General features: G+C 44.1%; 2 protein-coding genes across 3 annotated transcripts; one reads left to right on the top strand and one right to left on the bottom strand.

Moving 5' to 3' along the window:
• Positions 1-5,610: 5,610 nt before the first annotated feature.
• tnfsf10 (TNF superfamily member 10) lies at positions 5,611-14,193 on the top strand. The gene is given in 6 exon segments (NM_001124565.1): positions 5,611-5,746; positions 7,131-7,271; positions 9,027-9,072; positions 10,394-10,510; positions 13,112-13,356; positions 13,518-14,193. Coding segments are annotated over 6 exon segments (876 nt in total). The 5' UTR covers positions 5,611-5,629; the 3' UTR covers positions 13,728-14,193.
• Positions 14,194-15,700: 1,507 nt separating this feature from the next.
• Positions 15,701-22,646, bottom strand: LOC110535395 (E3 ubiquitin-protein ligase MSL2). Of its 2 annotated transcripts, none has more exons than XM_021620373.3 (3): positions 21,114-22,646; positions 16,926-18,262; positions 15,701-16,824 (listed from the first exon to the last, which is right to left on the bottom strand). In XM_021620373.3, exons 1-3 carry the CDS (start codon positions 21,253-21,255, stop codon positions 16,513-16,515), a joined length of 1,791 nt encoding a protein of 596 aa, XP_021476048.1. In that variant the 5' UTR covers positions 21,256-22,646; the 3' UTR covers positions 15,701-16,512. The 2 variants fall into 2 exon arrangements, with proteins under 2 accessions (XP_021476048.1, XP_021476049.1); XM_021620374.3 differs by having other exon boundaries at positions 22,291-22,618.
• Between the last annotated feature and the right edge of the window lie 676 nt (positions 22,647-23,322).

Below are 23,322 nucleotides of genomic sequence, written 5' to 3'. Positions count from 1 at the left end.
TTATCACCTGCAGAACCACTCCTTTATTGGGAGTGCTAATTACCTATCATTTCCACCTGTTGTCTATTCCATTTGCACAACAGCATGTGAAATTTATTGTCAATCAGTGTTGCTTCCTAAGTGGACAGTTTGATTTCATAGAAATGTGATTGACTTTGAGTTATATTGTGTTGTTTAAGTGTTCCCTTTATTTTTTTGAGCAGGGTACTTACAGGTGAAAAATGTTTTTACTTTATTTAACTACTAGTCAGTTAAGAACAAATGCTGATTTACAATGATGGCCTACCCCAGCCAAACCGTAACCCGGACGACACTGGGCCAATTGTGTGCTCCCAATCACGGCCGGATATAATACAGCCTGGATTCGAACCAGGGACTGTAGTGACGCCTCTTGCACTGAGTTGCATTGCCTTAAACTGCTGCGCCACTCAGGAGGTGAAAAATGTTCTTCCTGTTAAAAATAACAATTGTGTGTGTGTGTGTGTGTGTGCTGTTCCAGTTTAAAGAATGCAGTTTGAACCTCCAGGGTGTTTTGAAACTGAGTGGCACGTCTCTTTATTGCTACAGGGTAAAACCACACACACACACACACACACACACACACAGACAGATACATACATACATACATACATACATACAGTGCACACACATACACTAACACACACATACACACACACTAGCACGCCAGCTATATGGGAGTGTGTGAATTGAATGGTAGCAGAAGGTTTTAGGCAGGAGATGGTGTCCCAAATTGAGAATTAGGGAACCTGTTCTAATTTTCTATCTTTCATGCTCTCCCTTCGCATTCTCTTTCTCGACTTCTGCCTTCCTTTCTTTCCTGGTCTCTGTCTCCCTATCTCTTTTCTTTCTCATACCCTGAAGAGGAAGAGGGTAACCTGACCCATCAGATGATCACATGACCTGTGACATGACAGTAGAAAGTGAACAGGTACAGTACATGCTCGATCAACACATCTGAGTGTGTGTGTGTGTACGCAAGTGACTACATGTTAGTGACTGCATGTCAGTGTGTTTGTGCGTGTCCCTGACCTTGTTTGGGGAGTTAGTCTCTGTGCCCTGGGGAGTAACCTGTTAATCACATGCTGCTGGATGATTATTTCAAAAGAAAACAAAACCTACAGAATGAAAATGGAGAGGATGTGAAAAAAGAAGTGTGGGAGTCGATGGGGTAATGTGAGAGGAGAATGTTATCACTGAGAGTAAAGGTTACATTGTTCACTGCTTCCTGACAGGGAGAATTAGGGAGAGAGATGGAGGGGGGAGTAGGGGAGGAAGAAGTAGGGAAAGAGAGAGAGAGAATGGGAGGAAGAGGGGTAGAAAGAGTGAGAGTTTGTGCTTCAGGGCAGTGTGCTAGAGACTAACATAAAGACAGTCTGTATCTAGCCCTGTTTATACCTGGTTCTAACATGCATCCTTTGTCTTGGGCTCCCGAGTGGCGCAGCGGTCTAAGGCAATGCATCTCAGTGCTAGAAGGGTCACTACAGACACCCTGGTTTGAATCCAGGCTGTATCCCAACTGGCTGTGATTGGGAGTCCCATAGGGCGGCGCACAATTAGCCCAGTGTCGTCTTGATTTGACTGGTGTAGGCCGTCATTGTAAATAAGAATTTGTTCTTAACTGAATTGCCTAGTTAAATTAAAAAAGATGACTTCCAAATTCTGATTGTGCCCACATTTTCAGACAAATGTAGATGATTAAAAGATGCATTGTGATCAGATTTTTTTGACCACCTCCGGAGGTAGTCAGGCACGCATTGTGCCTAGATATCTTACTAATGTAGACAGATCTGGAAAGTGAAATCACATCAAATCTTATTTGTCACATGCTTTGTAATCAGCAGGTGTGGACTAACAGTGAAATGGTTACATACAGTGCCTTGCGGAAGTATTCGGCCCCCTTGAACTTTGCGACCTTTTGCCACATTTCAGGCTTCAAACATAAAGATATAAAACTGTATTTTTTTGTGAAGAATCAACAACAAGTGGGACACAATCATGAAGTGGAACGACATTTATTGGATATTTCAAACTTTTTTAACAAATCAAAAACTGAAAAATTGGGCGTGCAAAATTATTCAGCCCCTTTACTTTCAGTGCAGCAAACTCTCTCCAGAAGTTCAGTGAGGATCTCTGAATGATCCAATGTTGATCTAAATGACTAATGATGATAAATACAATCCACCTGTGTGTAATCAAGTCTCCGTATAAATGCACCTGCACTGTGATAGTCTCAGAGGTCCGTTAAAAGCGCCGAGAGCATCATGAAGAACAAGGAACACATCAGGCAGGTCCGAGATACTGTTGTGAAGAAGTTTAAAGCCGGATTTGGATACAAAAAGATTTCCCAAGCTTTAAACATCCCAAGGAGCACTGTGCAAGCGATAATATTGAAATGGAAGGAGTATCAGACCACTGCAAATCTACCAAGACCTGGCCGTCCCTCTAAACTTTCAGCTCATACAAGGAGAAGACTGATCAGAGATGCAGCCAAGAGGCCCATGATCACTCTGGATGAACTGCAGAGATCTACAGCTGAGGTGGGAGACTCTGTCCATAGGACAACAATCAGTCGTATATTTCACAAATCTGGCCTTTATGGAAGAGTGGCAAGAAGAAAGCCTTTTCTTAAAGATATCCATAAAAAGTGTCGTTTAAAGTTTGCCACAAGCCACCTGGGAGACACCAAACATGTGGAAGAAGGTGCTCTGGTCAGATGAAACCAAAATTGAACTTTTTGGCAACAATGCAAAACGTTATGTTTGGCGTAAAAGCAACACAGCTCATCACCCTGAACACACCATCCCCATTGTCAAACATGGCGGTGGCAGCATCATGGTTTGGGCCTGCTTTTCTTCAGCAGGGACAGGGAAGATTGTTAAAATTGATGGGAAGATGGATGGAGCCAAATACAGGACCATTCTGGAAGAAAACCTGATGGAGTCTGCAAAAGACCTGAGACTGGGATGGAGATTTGTCTTCCAACAAGACAATGATCCAAAACATAAAGCAAAATCTACAATGGAATGGTTCAAAAATAAACATATCCAGGTGTTAGAATGGCCAAGTCAAAGTCCAGACCTGAATCCAATCGAGAATCTGTGGAAAGAACTGAAAACTGCTGTTCAAAAATGCTCTCCATCCAACCTCACTGAGCTCGAGCTGTTTTGCAAGGAGGAATGGGAAAAAATGTCAGTCTCTCGATGTGCAAAACTGATAGAGACATACCCCAAGCGACTTACAGCTGTAATCGCAGCAAAAGGTGGCGCTACAAAGTATTAACTTAAGGGGGCTGAATAATTTTGCACGCCCAATTTTTCAGTTTTTGATTTGTTAAAAAAGTTTGAAATATCCAATAAATGTCGTTCGACTTCATGATTGTGTCCCACTTGTTGATTCTTCACAAAAAATATAGTTTTATATCTTTATGTTTGAAGCCTGAAATGTGGCAAAAGGTCGCAAAGTTCAAGGGGGCCGAATACTTTCGCAAGGCACTGTATATAAGCTGGGGCTTCCGTGTATGCAAATTATCCAATGGATATTCTTTTAAAAAAATATGAATGTATTTATTTTAAGACAATTACTGATGCAATAAGTCAACAGTGCTACCTGCCAATGAAATTAGAGGCTGGTATAATGATATTTGAAATGGTTTGACCATCCAGATATGTTTACACTTGATTGAGGAGGCGGTCAGGATGAGCTGATCACAATCAAATCCGTGTGTCCTTTAATTGTTTACACCTGTCTAAAAATGTGGGCACAATGAGGATGTGGACCAGATCATGACAAAGGGCGCATGTTAGCACCAGGTAGAAAAGGCCTTCTGATATTGTATCTCACTCTCTTCCCCTCTCTCTTCCCCCCACGTTGTAGGTTGGTTCTGACTGACTGCCTGATTCCTGAAGTGAAATGAGGCATTGAGTTAGCAGCTCCCACTACAATGGTGCTAGGTACACACACACACAGTCATACAGTCACACAGTCAGTATATCAACTTTAGTTGGGGCTTTTCCTGGCGTCAGAAAAAATAAACAATGCCAAAAAACAGAACTCTGGAAAACCCAACATTTCCTCATTGGCCATTGGTCGGTTCTTTGATTCCCAATCTTTCAATTGGCCCATTCTATTGTCTCCCGCCTTCCTCCCCCCTGTAGTGTGCGTGTGCCAGATATTACTGCAATGGTCATGGATGCATTGTTTAGCTGTATTGTGTGTGTGTGTCTGTCTGTGTGTGTGTTACAGCCGTGTGGTTGACTGAATTGTTTAGCTGGGAGAGAGTTCTGAAGAGGTCATGTCAACATCAAGGTCTAGAGAGAGAGTTTGGAAAGAAACAGAAAATAGAGAGTGGGGGAGTAGAGTAGTAGTACCGTATTATTATTATTATTATTATTAGTAGTAGTAGTAGTAGTAGTAGTACAGTTATTATTAGTAGTAGTACAGTATTATTAGTAGTAGTAGTACAGTATTATTAGTAGTAGTAGTACAGTATTATTATTAATAGTAGTACAGTATTATTATTAATAGTAGTACAGTATTATTATTAATAGTAGTACAGTATTATTATTAATAGTAGTACAGTATTATTATTAATAGTAGTACAGTATTATTATTAATAGTAGTACAGTTATTATTAGTAGTAGTAGTACAGTATTATTATTATTAGTAGTAGTACAGTATTATTAGTAGTAGTACAGTATTATTATTATTATTAGTAGTAGTAGTAGTACAGTATTATTATTAGTAGTAGTAGTAGCATTAGTAGTTGAGTATTTTTAGAGGACAAAGTTGGGAAAGAACTGAAAAATTGGAGAAAGGGGGAGGGATTTGGGGAGTAAAAAAGTTATCTTATGGTGTGTGTGTGTGTGTGTGTGTGTGTGTAAAATCATAGATAAAGTGACTCCTGTCCACCCACTCTCAGCAGGGATAATGATGATGACTCTATCACTCAGACCTCCCCATGTCCCCGAAACAGAGCTGGCTGGGAGAGGACAGACACACACACACATTTCAACTGGAATTAATAAGAACAAGGAACTGACTGAACCCCCCCACACTCAGAATACCAAGTGAAACCGAATAAGTCCGAGACTCTCAGGGGACACGCATGCATGGAGCACAGATTGAGGCCAGATGTTTACAATACAGAAACAGAGAAACAAGATCCATGTATAAACCGAACAGAATAATCCTGTTTTTCGTTTGGAATAGAACAATTGAATAATATAAACATTTATTATTGCCACGTAGCTATATGCAATACCTACAGTGGTTGAATAGAAGGGCAGATGTATAGGCCTATAGCGTTGGGCCTAAATCTCTGTGATCAACAACAGATAGTCTATAGCAGACTGACTTCCTAGCCTAATAATAACTGCGTATCAGTGTTGGTTCAGCTCTAGCCAGAACCGAAATCTTCTCCATGACTCAAGTCATGTTTTTGTTCTTCACCGTGGCCTTGCCTGCTCCTCCCTCTCTCTTTCCCTCTCCTCCCTCTACCTCTCTCTTTCTGTGCGGGAGGAAGGGGGGCAGAAGTTATAGTTACTCTCTCTTCATCGCTTTTGTTCTGAAACCGGAGCGTAGCAGAGCAGGGCGAGAGGCGGTGGTCGGTATGGCGGGAGGCTCGAGCGGCTTCACATTTCTCGGGGTTCTGCTGCTCGCGGCCATTCTGCTGCAGACCGTGGCCGTTACCGTCACCGTGCTCTACTTCACTAACGTCCTCAACACGGTAAGAACCAGGAAAGAAGGAGTGTAGTATACAGACACTTACTATTAAAGTATATGAGGTCGCTTGATGTAGCTTGACATTTGCACTTTTGGGACTATTCCATTGGCCCCATTGTTTCGGGCAAACAAAGTCTGTAGGCCAACGATGAAAGCATTTGAAATGTATTTGACACGGGTTGTTTGTGCTTATGCGATGTCTTGCGCAGTGGCAGTGCGCATACAGTTGGAGAAAGTAGGTTTTCTCCAATAAAGCTTTTGCAGGAAAACGTGTTGCCTTGCAAGTTAATTACCTGAATTGTTTGTTTAATGTTAAAAAATGATTTTTTTTATTGGGTTATTGACTGTACGTTTGTTTATGTGTAACTCTGTGTTGTTTTTGTGTCGCACTGCTTTGCTTCATCTTGACCAGGTCGCAGTTGTAAATTAGAACTTGTTCTCAACTGGCCTACCTGGTTAAATAAAGGTGGGAAAATAATATTGTAATAAAAATTGCCAATGTGTGCACTGCAGAGAACGCTCAGTGCATTCTGTAAAATAAAGTGTTTGTGAGTTGTAGTGCTGTGCTGGGATACAAGGAAGTTCTGTGTAGAGAACCAAAACTCAGACTATTGATATGCCAATTTTCCAGCTTTATTGTTTGCTTGTTGTTTCACCTTATTTTTGCAGGGAAAGTTTAGTGCGTTCTCAAGTGCATTGTTCAAGTGCTAGTGAAACTGTAAATGATTGACTTTTTGTTAGGCCTTCTGTGTTATCCTCTCCTACAGCTGAACTCTATTTTTATGACATGTTCTATCTTCTCTTTCTCTCTGCATTGTTGGAAATGGACCTGTAAGGAAGCATTTCACTGTTAGTCTACACCTGTTGTCTATGAAGTATGTGACAAATGCAGTTTGATTTGATTGTACTTTAGTAACCTGGATTATTTCCATAATGATTGAGCAACAATGCTGACTCTCCCTCTCTGCTTCCCTATACTCCCCCCCTCTCTCCCTCCCCCCTCTCCCTCTCTGCTTCCCTATACTCCCCCCTCTCTCCCTCCCCCTAGCACTCCCCCAGCTCTCTTTCCTCTGTCCCCCTCTACTTCTCTCTGTCTGCCTCTCAGTGATTGTCATCAGTGTTTGTGGATGTTAATCATTACCAACCTGTATACAGTAGGAAACTGAAACCTAAAATACATATACAGAGGAATGTTACTTATAAAGACTTTAGACAGTCACTCCATTTGAACATGGCAGTATTAGTTTCATTACAGTGTAAAAGGGAGGCCCTGAAGTAAACTACAGTTTTGTTTCTCAACTCCGGTCCCCCAAGTACCCCCAACGACAATACACATTGTGTTATGTAGGAGGTGTGTATTATTGAAATTAAATGTGTGTGTTATTCAGATGAAGGAGACATTTGCAAGGAGCAGTGTGTCTTGTCTGACACGGTCTGACCTCAGAGGGGGGTACGTGCGCTCTCCGACCGAGGGGAGAGGAGACCCCTGCTGGCAGGTCACACAGCAACTACACACCCTCATAGAGAAGGTAACACACACACACACACACACACACACACATATCCTCATCGAGTAGGTATCTGCCTGGCACGGGGCCCAGATCTTCCAGGAGGGCTCCCGAGTGGTGCAGCGGTCTAAGGCACTGCATCTCAGTGCTAGAGGTGTCACTACAGACCCAGGCTGTATCACAACCGGCCGTGATTGGGAGTCCCATAGGGCGGCGCACAATTGGCCCAGCGTCGTTAGGGTTTGGCCGGGGTAGGCCGTCATTTTAAATAAGAATTTGTTCTTAACTTGCCTTAATTTGCCTAGCTAAATAAAATAAAAAGGACAGAGGTGCTCCCTATGGAATTTACCATTAACCACAGATTTAGGATCAGATTATTCTCCCTTAATCCTAATTTTAAAAGGTCCAATGCAACCATTTTTTATATCAATATCAAATCATTTCTGGGTAACAAGTAAGTACTGTATGTACTATTACAGAGGTTTTCATAAAAATGGTCAAAAATAAACAAAAATGGCCTTTTAACAAAAACTATTTCTCATGTAAGAATTTTGCTAAAACAGCCTGGGATTGGTCTGCCTGGGAGGGGAAAACTAGCTGTTATTGGCAAAGAGGTTTGGAACTCTTTGTTATTGGTCTAATTTACCGCCTAGTAATGTCACCAAGCTAGCCAAAACTCCACCCATGCAAAATATGCTGATTAGAAAGTCCTGTGTACACTGGCCAACATGTAAAATGTTGGTCCCATGTTTCATGAGCTCAAATAAAAAAATCCAAAACAAATTTGTTTACATCCTTATTAGTGAGCATTTCTACTTTTCTACTTTTCCAAGATTATCCATCCAGCTCACAGGTGTGACATATCAACAAGCTGATTAAACATCATGATCATTACACAGGTGCACCTTGTGCTGGAGGACAATAAAAGGCTACTTTAAAATGTGCAGTTTTGTTACACAACACTAAAGTCTCAAGTTTTGAGGGAGTGTGCAATTGGCATGCTGACTGCAGGAATGTCCAACATAGCTGTTTTCACATAATTTTGTTACTTTCTCTACCATAAGCTACCTCCAATGTAATAAAGCCCTTTTGTGGGGAAAAACTAATTATTGTTGGCTGGACCTGGCTCCCCAGTGGTTGGGCCTATACCCTCCCAGGCCCACCCATGGCTGTACCCATGCCCAGTCATGTGAAATCCATAGATTAGCGCCTAATGCATTTATTTAAATTGACTGATTTTCTTACATGAATTGTATCTCAGTAAAATCTTTGAAATTGTCGCATGTTGTGTTTATATTTTTGTTCAGTATAGATTGTATTTTCTACCAGAATCTATCTGGTAATAACAGCTATCATTTTTCACACTTTTACAGTGTTAGTTTCATCAGCTGTTGTACAATATGCTACAAAACACAGGAAAAAACACAATTTTGACTGCACTGGGCCTTTAACCATTAGGAGGGGAAACGCAAAACTGACCTAAGATCAGCAACTTCACTCCCCTCAGCAGAGTTTCAGACATACAATGGGGTCTTTATGGTGCAGTCCGGGATGGGATCCGCTGTGGTTTAATCAGCACTGGAATGTACTCACCTGGCCAGAGACACACAGACCCCATACACACACACACACACACACACACACACACACACACACACACACACACACACACACACAGTTTGTGCAGTACTGTTTTGTGCTTTTATTTTAAATGTGTTAAACAAATTGCCTGTATCTTATCCTTATCTCTCTCTTTGTCTCTCTGTCTCTCTCCAGTCTCTGTTTCAGCGATATCAGAGGGAGATCTCCTCAGCAGTTAGAGGTGAGATACTTTTGGTCATGTCGTGTAAGTGGTCACCTGCTTGTCGAACATCTCAATTCAAAATTTATGGGGATTAATAAAGGAGTTGCTCCCCCTTTGCTGCTATAACAGCCTCTATTCTTCTGGGAAGGCTTTCCACTAGATGTTGGAACATTACTGCAGAGATTTTCTTCCATTCAGCCACAAGAGCATTAGTGAGGTTGGGCACTGATGTTGGGCGATTAGGCCTGGCTCGCAGTCAGCGTTCCAATTCATCCCAAAGATGTTCGATGGAGTTGAGGTCAGGGCTCTGTGCAGGCCAGTCAAGTTCTTACGCACCGATCTCGACAAACCATTTCTGTATGCAAAGGGAAAGGGCCGTCCCCAAACTGTTGCTACAAAGTTGGAAGCACAGAATCGTCTAGAATGTCATTGTATGCTGTAGCGTTAAGATTTCCCTTCACTGGAACTGAGGTCAACCCCGTACCATGAAAAACAGCCTCAAACTTTATAGTTGGCACTATGCATTAGGGCAGGTAACGTTCTCCTGGCATCTGCCAAACCCAGATTTGTCCTTCAGACTGCCTGATGGTGAAGTGTGATTCATCACTCCAGAGAACGCGTTTCCACTGCTCCAGAGTCCAATGGCGGCGAGCTTTACACCACTCCAGTTGATGCTTGGCATTGCGCATGGTGATCTTAGGCTTGTGTGCAGCTGCTCAGCCATGGAAACAAATTTCATGAAGCTCCCAAAGAACAGTTATTGTGCTGACGTTACTTCCAGAGGCAGTTTGGAACTCGTAGTGAGTGTTGCAATCAAGGACAGACAATGTTTATGTGCTACGCGCTTCAGCACTCGCCGGTCCCGTTCTGTGAGCTTCTGTGGCCTACCACTTTACAGCTGAGCTGTTGTTGCTCCTAGACGTTTCCACTTCACAATAACAGCACTTACAGTTGACTAGGGAAGCTTTAACAGGGCGGAAATTTGACAAACTGACTAGTTGGAAAGGTGGCATCCTATGACTGTGCACGTTAAAAGTCACTGAGCTCTTCAGTAAGGTCATTATACTGCCAATGTTTGTCTATGGAGATTGAATGGCTGTGTGCTCAATTTTATACACCTGTCAGCAACGGGTGTGGCTGAAATAGCTGAATCCACAAATTTGAAGGGGTGTCCTCATACTTTTGTGTATATATAGTGTAATTACCTGTCTGACCTATAGAACTAAGTCACACAACTGGAGCAAAACAGCACCTTGTTCCCTGTGTCTATTTTTCAAGTTCTATGCTGTTATCACTGACTGATGACCACACTAACTGATGTTCTTTCTCTCTCTGTCAGACGAGATGTCCAGGGTGTTGCCCTCACTGGCAATGGAGGACCAGGCTTCTTCTCGTCCCAAAGTTGCCGCCCACGTCACTGGCAGCTTCGCTCCCAAAGCAGCGAGGGAGGGAGGAGGTGAGACATGTTTTAGTTTACACCCTTCATACTCTAGAGACACTATGTGTGTGGGTGTGTGTGTATAACCCTTTGAATACTGATGATGAGTGTTAGATGAACGCAGGTTAGACTCTGGGGGCATGTGGCTCACACTTGTGTGTGCTATGTTTTTCAGGTGTGTGTGTGTGTACACCACAGTGAGGGGAGAGCTTCAAAGTGATTATAAAAACTCAGGAAAAAAAGAAACGCCCTCACTGTCAACTGAGTTTATTTTCAGCAAACTTAACATGCGTAAATATTTGTAGGAACATAAGATTCAACAACTGAGACAAACTGAACAAGTTCCACAGACGTGACTAGCAGAAATTGAATAATGTGTCCCTGAACAAAGGGGGGGGGGGGGGGTCAAAATCAAAAGTAACAGTCAGTATCTGGTGTGGCCACCAGCTGCATTAAGTACTACAGTGCATCTCATCCTCATGGACTGCACCAGATTTGCCAGTTCTTGCTGTGAGATGTTACCCCACTCTTCCACCAAGGCACCTGCAAGTTCCCGTAGATTTCTGGGGGGAATGGACCTCACCCTATGATCCAACAGGTCCCAGACGTGCTCAATGGGATTGAGATCCGGGCTCTTCGCTGGGCATGGCAGAACACGACATTCCTGTCTTGCGGGAAATCACGCACAGAATGAGCAGTATGGCTGGAGGCATTGTCATGCTGGAGGGTCATGTCAGAATGAGCCTGCAGGAAGGGTACCACATGAGGGAGGATGTCTTCCCGGTAACGTCTGGTCCAGCAATGGTGAGATTGCCTGCAATGACAACAAGCTCAGTCATTGCAAAACCGCGACTCGTCAGTGAAGAGCACTTTTTGCCAGTCCTGTCTGGTCCTGTCTGGTCCAGCAACGTTGTTGCCGGTGATGTCTGCCGGCCTTACAACAGGCCTACAAGCCAGTCCAGCCTCTCTCAGCCTATTACGGACAGTCTGAGCACTGATGGAGGTTGATGTGCGTTCCTGGCATAACTCGGGCAGTTGTTGTTGCCATCCTGTACCTGTCCCGAAGGTGTGATGTTCGGATGTACCAATCTTGTGCAGGTGTTGTTACACGTGGTCTGCCACTGCGAGGACGATCAGCTGTCTGTCTCCCTGTAGCGCTGTCGTAGGCGTCTCACAGTACGGACATTGCAATTTATTGCCCTGGCCACATCTGCAGTCCTCAAGCCTCATTGCAGCATGCCTAAGGCACGTTCACGCAGATGAGCAGGGACCCTGGGCATATTTATTTTGGTGTTTTTCCGAATCAGTAGGCCTTTTTAGTGTCCTGCGTTTTCATAACTGTGATATTAATTGTAAGCTGTTAGTTAGTGTCTTAACAACCGTTCCACAGGTGCATGTTCATTAATTGTTTATTTTACCTTTAACTAGGCAAGTCAGATAAGAACAAATTCTTATTTTCAATGACGGCCTAGGAACAGTGGGCTAACTGCCTGTTCAGGGGCAGAACGACAGATTTGTACCTTGTCAGCTCGGGGATTTGAACCTTCCGGTTACTAGTCAAACGCTCTAACCACTAGGCTACACTCCGCCCCGATTTATGGTTCATTGAACAAGCATTTGGGAGCCATATGTGTGTGTGTGTTTAAACCCTTTACAATAAAAATCTGGATTTTGGGGATTTTTATGAATTATCTTTGAAAGACAGGGTTCTGAAAAAGGGCCGTTTCTTTTTTTGCTGAGTTTATATCACTACAGTAACTGGTAATATATGCAGTATATCTGTCCCATGTGAGCTCTATGGCATTTTAGAGCAGCACACTTTCCATAATACAGTAGGTATTCAAGGGATTGAGGCTGTTCAATTCTTAACCTATTCTATTCTGTTTTAAGACCCAGCCCTATCTACTGTAGGCAAGAGGGTTTATTGTCTTCTCAGGAAATCAGCCTTCTCTGTGTTGCTCTTGACACCCCCATTCTGTCACACACGTCTGTGAAGCAGAGGTTCTGTTGTGATAACATCCTGTAGCTCTATGTGATTAGATGTTAACTTTACACTAATGCTATTGGTTAACAACTCAGCTTTTGAATCCAAACAATCAGATGTTTATAAAGGAGTCTCAGATTCATTGACTCTTTCTCTTTGTTCCTGATCTGCTCTGGTGCGATACACTCTGGCGCTTTCTTTCTCCACCCCGGGGACTCTTGGGGCATGGCCTTTCAGGCTATGACTTCTCTCTCTTTCCATGGATTCTTTGTATCCATCTCTCTGATCATTCCCAGATTAATAATGCCTTGTAACTTAAGTTTATGCCTTGTGTGAGTTCATTCATTACTGCCTTTGATAATATCAACTCTCCAACCTTTCTTGATAAACAATTTATGTAACTCATCTCTATGGAGTCAAATAAATATTTTAATACTCTGATCATACTAATTACATAGTGTTATTATGGGTCGCATGTGAGGTATGCATATATATTTATATATCAAATATTACTTCACTAGAGCTGTTCTATATTATTCTTAACTGATTCTATTTTGTCTTAAGACCCAGCCCTGTCTAAATCCTGACCCTTGACCCTGCCTACTAACACCTGTCTCCTTCCTGTCTGGCCACAGCTTCTCCCGGGCGGCGTGTGCAGGGGCAGAAGATCTCGTGGTGGGAGGGGCATAAAGGGCTGGCATTCCTTCAGGACGTTCGATTGATTGATGGAGAGCTGGTGGTGCCTTGCCCAGGACTCTACTATATCTATGCCCAGACCTACTTCAGACACACCCACCCTGGGGGAGAGGAGGGGGAGGAAGAGGTGGAAGAGGAGAGGGAGCAGAGGGGGAGGCCTATGTTGCAGTATGTTTATAAGAAAGTGAGTTCACAGGGCCAGGGTCATGTTCAGGGGGCTTGTAGACATTAAACAAGAAAATGGTTTGAAATTAAGGTGCCATCTGAACTTGTCCAATACGTTTTTCCAGTTTCAACAGTTATATCTCACTGCATAGTGGTGGTGCTGTGTGCCCCCTCTTCCAGGTGTCTTCCTATCCGGTACCCATCCTGCTAATGAAGACCAGCCGTACCTCCTGCTGGTCCCGGGATTCCCAGTTCTCTCTACACTCGGCCCACCAGGGAGGGCTGTTCCCATTGGCCACCGGGGACCGCCTCCTCGTCACCGTTAGCAACGCCTCCGCCATCGACATGGATGAGAGGAGCAGCTTTTTCGGGGCTGTCCTGGTCAGCTAGTGGTCAGGGGTTAGTCTATATGGTGGCTTGGATGGTTTGGGGCTAACGGACACCAGCATACTCACCGTTTGGGAGCCATATGTGTGTGTGTACTGACAGACAGATCATTCTGAGAGCTGTGTGTGAGTATGTGTGTTTGTATGGGTGTACAGATGTACAAAGCTTTAAGCTCTCTGACTGCTAGGCTGGACATGCGAGGAGGCGTGAGCAGAGCTGGTGTGGTTATCCTATTATCTTCCACTCTGGTGCCGATGGCCTAGCCTTCCCTCATGGCTCATCCAATTAGCTGTGCCTGAAGCCAGCAGGCCTGTGCTGATTAGATGAAAAGCAGATGAGTGGCGTGAGGTCGGGGGCCAATGTCTGCTTTAGAACTTCAGGACAACTGACCGACAATGAATCAGCGAGGGGATGATTGTGGATAACTGTCTTACTGCTCTTTTCATATTAAAAGGATGAGTGTCTCTTTTTCCTGTTTTTTTTTTACTCTCAGAGATGGGTTTCAATGTAATATTTGAATGTAGGGTGTTTTTGTGTTGTGAGTCTGTGTTATAACTGTAAATACATTGAATGTATGTTGCTTGATTGTAGACTTTTACGTTCTTAACACAACCCCAAGCTCTCACCTGAGCGACACTGCCTGCAACCACATGTTCAATTCAGCACTTTTTCACTTTCGTTTCAGTTTAAACGTTTCAGGCCATGACCCAGGAAGCCCTACTGTAGCCCAGGCCTACCGTCGCTATTGGAACCAATGCTAGGACATGGGTAATGTTGAGGACTTTACTAAAATATTTCTTGATTCTCCCACCGACAGACAGGTGGACTGATATAGATGTATCTGTAGATACATACAGACCAGTATGCAGTGAGACAGGGGTCTGGATAGGGTTGTCAGTTTAGCCGCTTCAATAGAGGAGAATTATATGCAGATGTTTTTGGGGAAGAATTGTTTTCACAGCCCCTACAATCATGACTCCAGATAGTGTTTGTGTGGGCTGTGGAGGCGACGGTTACCATGGAGACTCACACTAAATCTTTCATCAATATGAATCAGACTCATGCACGAGTCCAACTGCTCTCATGTTCATGTAGAATTAGCCTGGTTGCTGTCTCTTTTCAGCCATTTCATTCCACTTCTTGTGCTCCGTGTAATTTGCCAGAGGTGCATACTCTTTTGGTAAATGACATGTGGCAAGTAGTGGAATGCTAGCTAAAACGACTAGTACTCTGACTAATGTAGAACGGAATCTGTAAGTATGTGTGTACAATAAAGACACTGTCCAAATGAAAAGGATGCACTCTAATCATTTCTCAACACGAGTAGGCTACCATAGCTGCTTTGGCGGCAGGTAGTCTAGCGTTTAAGAGCGTTGGGCCAGAATCCCAGAGCCAACTAGGTGAAAAATCTGTCGACATGCCCCTGAGCAAGGTACTTAATCCTAATTGCTTCTGTAAATTGCTCTGGAAAAGAATGTCTGCTAAATGGTGGAAAATGATTTTTTTTTAGTTAAATCTGGTACTGTATAGTATTAGGCTACCACAGCTGTATAGTAGTCACAGTTGAAAGCGTTCAGAGGTTAGTCTTTCAGTAACAGTCTAGCACAACAAAACAGCTGGGCCAAGGCTGTCTGTTATGAGTGGACATTACATCATGTACCTCCTGGTAACAAGCTTACGAGTTTCTGCTGCCACCATGTGGGTTGTGCAGGTAGTGTATCACTAAACATCGCAAACTAGTGTTGATACTGAAGACTGCAGCTGACTCAACAGAACCAGAGGGTCATACCAAAGATATTTATGGTGCGTTCACATGCTAGTCGGAACTAGGAAACTCTGAAATGTCCAACATGCTTAATATTCTGTGACTGTCAACAGTGGACTAATGAAACAATTTCCTTTAAGTAATGTAAAGTGAATTGTGATTATCTTATTGGATATGATTTCTGTTTGAGTGTGGAAAAGAGAGACACATCTTAGGTTTTGATTTTCTTTTTTGTGGAAATATGTTACACTTATATTACAGGTTTTTAAATGCCCAGAGGGAAAATGAAACCAAAGGACAGTTGGAGACAGCAGAAACTAGCACTAACAGGACAGCGACATAATTTAGACAGAACCGCCCACACTGGATCTGATAGGCTGGCAGCTGGTGTGGGTGTGGCCAACCGCTACCTAGGTTAGGTGACCTCCAATAAATACTGCAAATGTTTGTTGTTAATGTAACTTATAAAATATATCATAAAATGTCCTTTTAAATGGAATTTGATAAGTTCTGTGTACAAAAACAAAAGTTCATAAATTACAGCCAGTCTATGGATGTCTGTCTGTGTCTGGGTCCTTCAAACCCAGGGCCAGCCTCAAACAACACCATATTACCCATCTAGTGGACTGAGGCCCTAACCAAAAATAGTGCACTATCTAGGGAATAGGATGCCATTTGGGACACTCACTTTTCACTGAACCACCCCTCCCCCCTCTGACAAAGAGTGCGACAAGTCCATCTCAAGCCGAAACGTCATGCCCTACACATCACTGATAGTACAAAACAAAACTTCTAACCCTCACAAAATGAAATCTCTGAACATACAGTAACGATATCCCTCTTCCTCCATCATCAGTACGTAAGACCAAAAGCACATTCCGGGCGCTGGCTGGACAGTGTGCATGTGTCTCTTAGTCACACTTCCTCTCCCGCCCGTCACAGTAGCTGCCTTATTCTTAACCCCACCCCTCCAGGTCCCTCTTCACAGCCCATTGGTCAATAATGTCTGAGGAGGACATGTCTTCAACAGTCAAACCTCATGTCCAGCGAATCATCAAACCCCCTGTCCTCATGACCCGCCCCCACACTGGACAGGAAGGACACTCCCGTCACCCCAGACGCTCCTGTTGCCGTGGTGATGAGCTGGTTGCCATGTGGGGTGTTGCTGGTTGCCGGGCTGCGCAGGGCAGCAGCGGTGATGGAGGTGAGGTTGATGCCAAGTGTGAGCCGCGTCTGTTCTAGAGCCTTCTCTGGAACCGCAAACGCCTCCAGCTTCTTCTCCCCGTTTGCCATGTAGGAGTTCTGGCAGCCGCGGCAGATACAGTCCAGACATGCCTTGGAGGAGAAATATTCATATTATTAAAATTTACAATCAGTGAACTACATGTGGACTACAGGGGAACAATGTCATTTCAGACAAAGCCATAGTAACTCACCTTGCGGTTTGAGTAGCAGGGGCAGCGCTGCCCTCTGCAGGTGAGAACAGAGGGGTTCTGAGTGGCTCTCCCACACTTACAGCCCTTCTTCTCCACCGGCTTCTTGTACAGGGGCTTGGAGGGGCTGGGTGGGTGAGAGAGAGGGTGAGCATGGCCGTGGGGTGGCAGGCGGTCACGGGGCTGAGCGCGGGGCTTGGGGACTCCCTGCCTGGCCTTGGAGTAGGCCTTCTTAGGGCCCCCGTGGTGCTCCAGGCTCTTCTTCAGGCCCTTGGATGACACCAGCATTGTCTTTCCCAACTTTGGAGGCCCGCCATTGGGCACGGGTGCCAGGTGAGTCGGGGTGATGGCGGAGTGAAGTTTGGGCTCCCGTTTGACAGTGGTGGCTGGGTTGGGGAGGTGAGAGGTGTTGGTGGTGCTCAGGGGTGAGCCTCTGAGGATGCTGGCGATGGGGAGGGGCTGCACCTTCTCACTGTCGCTCTCAGAGCGTGAACGCTTGCGGTGGCAGCGAGGGGGTAGGCGGGAGAGAACAGGGATGGGCTGGGGGAGAGGCAGGGGAAGTCTAGGGATGTTCTCTGGGGGGAGGGAGGGGGTGAGGCAAGGGGAGTCACGGGTAGGATGGCAGTAAGATCCGTTGTGGGGGGGAACAGAGGGAAAGTCTGGCTGGGGGTCAGGCGGTTCAGGTTCGGGCTCCAGGGTCCTAAGAACCTCCTCCACGCTCAACAATAGCGTATCTCCGCCATGTTTATTAAGCTCCTCCCCAAATGTGCTTATGTCACAAAGTCCCACCTCCCCACTACCTAACATGCCAACACACACAGGTAGCTCCTCCCCCAAGCTCTCCTGCTTCAGAACACCTCCCCCTGTAGCTAAGGTAACAGGTGGTGGCACATCCTGATTGGTCAGGCCGTTACAGTCATGCAGCCCATTAACCCCGCCCACAGGGCTAAGGCCCTCCTGCTTCTCCTCTTCAGCCGGAGCCTCATCAGGTCTGAGGCCAGACGTTGAGGGGGCCGTCGGGGGAGACTGGCTCGCAGTGTCCTCCCCTTCCTGCCCGCTTTCGGCCAATAAAAGGCCCTCATTAAGAATGGCGAGGAGGTCGGGCGAATCGCTGGCTGCACTGGCGATGTGCGGGGCGAGCGGTGATTGGGCGATGTAGAGGCAGAGTTTCCTGTAGCAGTGGACCAATAAGGAGAGCTGCCTGTTCTCCTGGAAGCGGGAGTAGTCTTTACACCAGGAACAGGACGGCTTTAGCAGCATCCTTTGGCCCTTACAGCCCCGACACACATAGTGCTGGCACTGGGAGTTAGTGGGTGCTATGGGGTCCTGCAGCAGGTTACCTGGACAGAGACGGAGAAAAGTTAGATGTAATTTATGGCAAGACAACATTGACTTATCCTTTATTCAATTGGGTAGGAACCATTGAGGGAAATCTCTCCCGCGGCAGCATTATAACCCGTCCATGCAACATGACAACTCAAACCATAAACAGGAGCCATAATTATTCATAACAAGTCAATGATATGAAGCTTAGCGGTGGACTGATATGAGTATTGAGGTGGGCTATATATAAAAGTGATTAATTCAATTGCTGTTCAGCTCTGAATATTCAACTCTAATGCAATGAGCACAACACCAAAGCAACAGCATATCAATTAAGTGTAACAACTTTAAATCATAAAAGTTTAAATTAACCCCTTTGCCATCTTAATATACTGAACAAAAATGTAAACAAAACATGCAACAATTTCAAAGATTTTACAGAGTCACAGTTCATTTAAGGAAATCAGTCAATTGAAATAAATTAGGCCCTAATCTATGGATTTCTTTGGATTACACATAAGTGGGCTGGGATGCAGCCATGGAGAGCATAGGCCCACCCACTTGGCAGCCAGGACCAACCACTGGGGAGCCAGGCCCAGGCAATAAGAATGAGTTTTTCTCCACAAAAGTGCTTTATTACAGACATAAATACTCCTCATCTGTGGCATTGTGTTGTGTGACAAAACGGCACATTTTAAAGTTGCCTTTTATTGTCCCTAGTGCAAGGTGAACCTGTGCAATGATCATGCTGTTTAATCGGCTTCTAATATGCCACACCTGTCAGGTGGATGGATTATCTTGGCAAAGGATAAATGCTCACTAACAAGGACGAAAACAAATTTGTGCATAATATTTGAGAGAAATACATTTTTTTGTGCGTATGGTACATTTCTGGGATTTTTTATATCAGCCCATGAAACATGAGACCAACACTTTACATGTGCTTATATATTTTTGTTCTGTGTAGTTTAACATGATTCAAGTTAGTAAGTGTAGAGGGTTCCTATTCTGTATGCTTATTTCAACCATTTATAAAAGGTAAAATTAAGAGGCTGCTCAAGACCGACTGCCTCTGCAAGGCTTGATGACAGCTGTGCTTTGAAAGCAGCTTCCTTAGCTACGCCGGTTGTTAGGGACGGCAGCTGAGGGGGCTTGTGGGAGGGATGAAGGGAGTTCCATTTATAAAGGACAACAAACATGCCTTAGATACAGGACAGACTAGGATGCATCCTCTACTCGTCACACACACACAATTCATTAATATACTCTAAAATGAAAAAGTATCATGAAAGTGTGCAACAAAAAGTTTAAACAAGACTGCAGTTTTATGGCACCAAAAATCAAATGTACAGGTATCTGACAAAATAAAGGAAACACTTGAGTAAATGAGAGCTACAAAATATATTGAAAGCAGGTGCTTCCACACAGGTGTGGTTCCTGGTTTAATGTAAACGAAAAACTTGTTCTCAACTGGCCTACCTGGTTAAATAAAGGTAAAATAATAATAATACATTTGACAATTAACATACAATCATGCATAGGGTAATGTATAAAAATGCCAGGATGCCATTATTTTGTCTACCCACAGGGCACGAGTGGTCACTGAATTGTTTGATGTAAACCATATGCCATCTCAACCCAATTGAATACTTATAGGATATTAAGGAGCAGCGCCTTGGTGTTTTCCACCACCATTAATCAACAAGACACTAAACTATGTAATTTCTCGTGGAAGAGGGTGTTGCATCCTTCCAATAGAGTTCAAGATGCCACTTTATATCATGTTTACATACCCTATATTACTCATCTCATATGTATATACTGTACTCTATACCATCTACTGCATCTTGCCTATGCCTTTCGGCCAGCGCTCATCCATATATTTATATGTACATATTCTTATTCATTCCTTTACACTTGTGTGTATAAGGTAGTTGTGAAATTGTTAGATTACTTGTTAGATATTACTGCATGGTTGGAACTAGAAGCACAAGCATTTCGCTACACTCGCATTAACATCTGCTAAGCATGTGTATGTGACGAATAAAATTTGATTTGAAGATACTTGTAGAATATATGCCACAGTGCATTGAAGCCGTTCTGGCTCGTGTCGGCCCAACCCCCTATTAAGACACTGTTGGCGTTTGCTTTATTTTGGCAGTTACCCGAGTCGCTGCCTACACACAACAAAATACGTATTCTACTATGCACCTGTCAAAGTAAACATTGCGTGTGAGGACTGGAGTAACAGGGGAAAACATCACCCCATTGAATGAACATCATACTCATTAATAATTTGTAACGGTGACGGCTATATCTATGCTTAGGCAACCGTTCCAAATAATAAAAAAAGGAGAAAACACACAGCACTAGTAGTCTATACCGCGCTCTTGCATCTGCTCCGCACTGGGGGGTTAATCTAGAGATGCATTTTTAAAGACTGCGCACACACGATGGATGCTTAATGAATACATTTTGGGGGGGAAGACACCTCTTCTGCCTACATGCACCTGTCTGAAAGTGATTTAGTTACATATGGAGGCGGAGAAGGGAGGTTAGCTAGCTATGATGCATGCGGAACTAACTAACCAGTTCAATAGCTAACACATGCAAACAAACCGGTCAAATTAGCCACCCTGGATCAGTGTGTATAGCTATGAGATACATTTTATTGGATCATGGTGAAATGTGCAGTAGCTAGCTTGCGAAGCTAGACAGCTCTACGCCATCGGCTAAATAGTTGCTCCGACATTCAATAGAAATGGGGGTGTGTCATGGCGGGGAGAGCTAGGCTAGTTAGCTATTGCAGCTAGCTGGATATCTACAGGGGAACCGAGACTGTTAAAATAATAATACCAGTGCACCTACCACACACGAGGCAGGACAGCGACTGGCGGAAGAACGGGAGCAGCTTGTAGAGCTCCGCCAGGGCCCGTGGGTCGCGAGGGTCGCACTGCAGCACCGAACGACACGCGGACACGTACAGTGTGGTCGCATTCACCGGGTTCATCTCAACAGCCAAGAGACAGAAACATCCAGTCCGAGAAAAAAGCAAAACAAACGCACACGTCCGACCTCAACGAAAGTCCCGTGGCTCCCGTTAAGCGGGGATGGGGCTCGCGACTCTCTTTTTGTCCGTTTTATTATTGGCCAAAGGAGGCGGGGAGCAGGCGAGCTGTGTCGAGGGCATAGATGGGTGATGTAGTTAGCTGCTAACTTAGTTTAGCTTGACACCAGCACTATTTTGGCTAAGGTATATTATATGCACCAAATAGGCAAATTGATGTGTGATGCAGCAAATCACAACTACAAAACACACACACATGAAGTATATGATCTGGTAGTACGGGTTGAACATTACATTACTGTGTTCATAACCACAACCAATCCATCTTTAAGACTATCGCTTCCCCCTTTTCCATGGCACAAAATATGCCCAAATGATCATCATGGCATAAAAATAAATCTGTAAATCCCATTAATAGCATAGCTAGCTATATAAAAATAAATCTGGAGCAAAAATGTTTTCAAAATTGAATAAATTCATCAAAGTCCGTTCGCATGTCTTCCACGAAATCCGTGGTGCGAGCAGACCTCGCTGGTTATTCGACAACAATACAGTCACTGGTGTGGTCGGTGGCGCTCTTTCTCCTTCTCCGGCCTCCAATTATACACTGCTAGCCACCTTCGTACCAAATTCAAAAATAGCTGCTTTGTTAATGTTAATAGTTATAACTTATTCGTTCATTCTCCCTCCTTCCACCATCCTTATTCGCATTTTTATTATTCGCATTCTTAGCTAAAGTTGGCTCCTCTCCTTTTGGCCTGCATATTCGGGGCAAATAGGCAGGGATAGCTAATGTTAGCGAGCAACACAGATTCTGTTGTTGTCTGTGGTTCATGGCGGCTACGCCGCGAAAACAAAACAGGCCGTCTTGGCTCCTGCTAGCGCACTGAGCTAAAGGTAAAGCCAGTTAGCGCAGGATAGCTAATAAGAGGGGGTATACTGGAAGAGGTAGTGGAGATGGAAAGATAGTATGGAAACCTTTGTTGAAGTAAAATAAGCGCCCGTGAGAGCACCGGAGTATATTTACGCCAGCCGCGCCAGTTTGGAGCGGCGGCATCAGGAACAAAAATAGGCCGCTTTTCCTCTTTTTGGAGTTAGTCCCTCGTTTTTTACCACCTCTCCGGTTGGGTATGAGCAGAAAAGCAGTCGGTGTTACGAAGTCCTCTGTCGGCGTTCGAAGAACACTCCTGTGTATTATTGGAGTAGCTAATATTGGAATAGGTTCGTGTAGCCTGCTGCTATCGCTAGCCGCGGAGGTTCTTCGCCCCTCCTTTTTCTTCCCCCGTCCGTAGGCAATCAAACAGAGGGCGCTGTTGCTCACATCTCGCGAGAATACAATTCAAACTGGTTCCCTTGGTTACATAAGTGTTCTCTCAAGTCAATATATTATATTGACATGGAAAGTAAACACTTACATTGTCAATGTAAACATATACCAAAGATGGTCAAAGACAGGAATATACTAGATTGTTTGTAATCAAGCAATAATAATGAGGGTAGTAATCATATTAATAGCAATTGCAACAAATGCAGCAAATTATTTATTTTTTGTTTAACATTAATTTAACTAGGTAATGCCAGGGTTCAAGCTGTTCACCCAATGTGCCCCAATCAGGACATCGGACACATTTTGGACCATATGTAATGATGTTGACTATTTTAAACGCTTTCATCTCGAGAACAGCTGGACCAATCTGCACCAAATTTAGTACATTCCCTTTACAGTGCCTTCGGAAACTATTCAGACCCCTTGACATTTTGTTACGTTACAGCCTTAATCTAAAATGTATTAAAACATATATATATCCTCATCAATCCACACACAATAACCCATAATGAAACTTTTGCCCCCCCAAAAAAGAAACCTTATTTACATAAGTATTCATACCCTTTGCTATTAGACTTGAGTTTGACCTCAGGTTCATCCTGTTTCCACTGATCATCCTTGAGATGTTTCTACAACTTGTTTGGAGTCCACCTGTGGTAAATTCAATTGATTGGACATGATTT

Source organism: Oncorhynchus mykiss, chromosome 11 (genome assembly GCF_057628025.1).
Source record: "Oncorhynchus mykiss isolate SJ-2025 chromosome 11, ASM5762802v1, whole genome shotgun sequence".
NCBI lineage: Eukaryota > Metazoa > Chordata > Actinopteri > Salmoniformes > Salmonidae > Oncorhynchus > Oncorhynchus mykiss.
This window is presented reverse-complemented; position numbering and strand designations above follow the sequence as displayed.

Coding starts and splice junctions, on each gene's coding strand:
- LOC110535395 (XM_021620373.3), bottom strand. CDS start 21,255: ATGAACCCGGTGAATGCGACCACACTGTACGTGTCCGCGTGTCGTTCG. Junction 18,263..21,113: donor GCTGTCCTGCCTCGTGTGTG/GTAGGTGCACTG, acceptor GTCTCTGTCCAG/GTAACCTGCTGCAGGACCCC. Junction 16,825..16,925: donor CCTGCTACTCAAACCGCAAG/GTGAGTTACTAT, acceptor TTCTCCTCCAAG/GCATGTCTGGACTGTATCTG.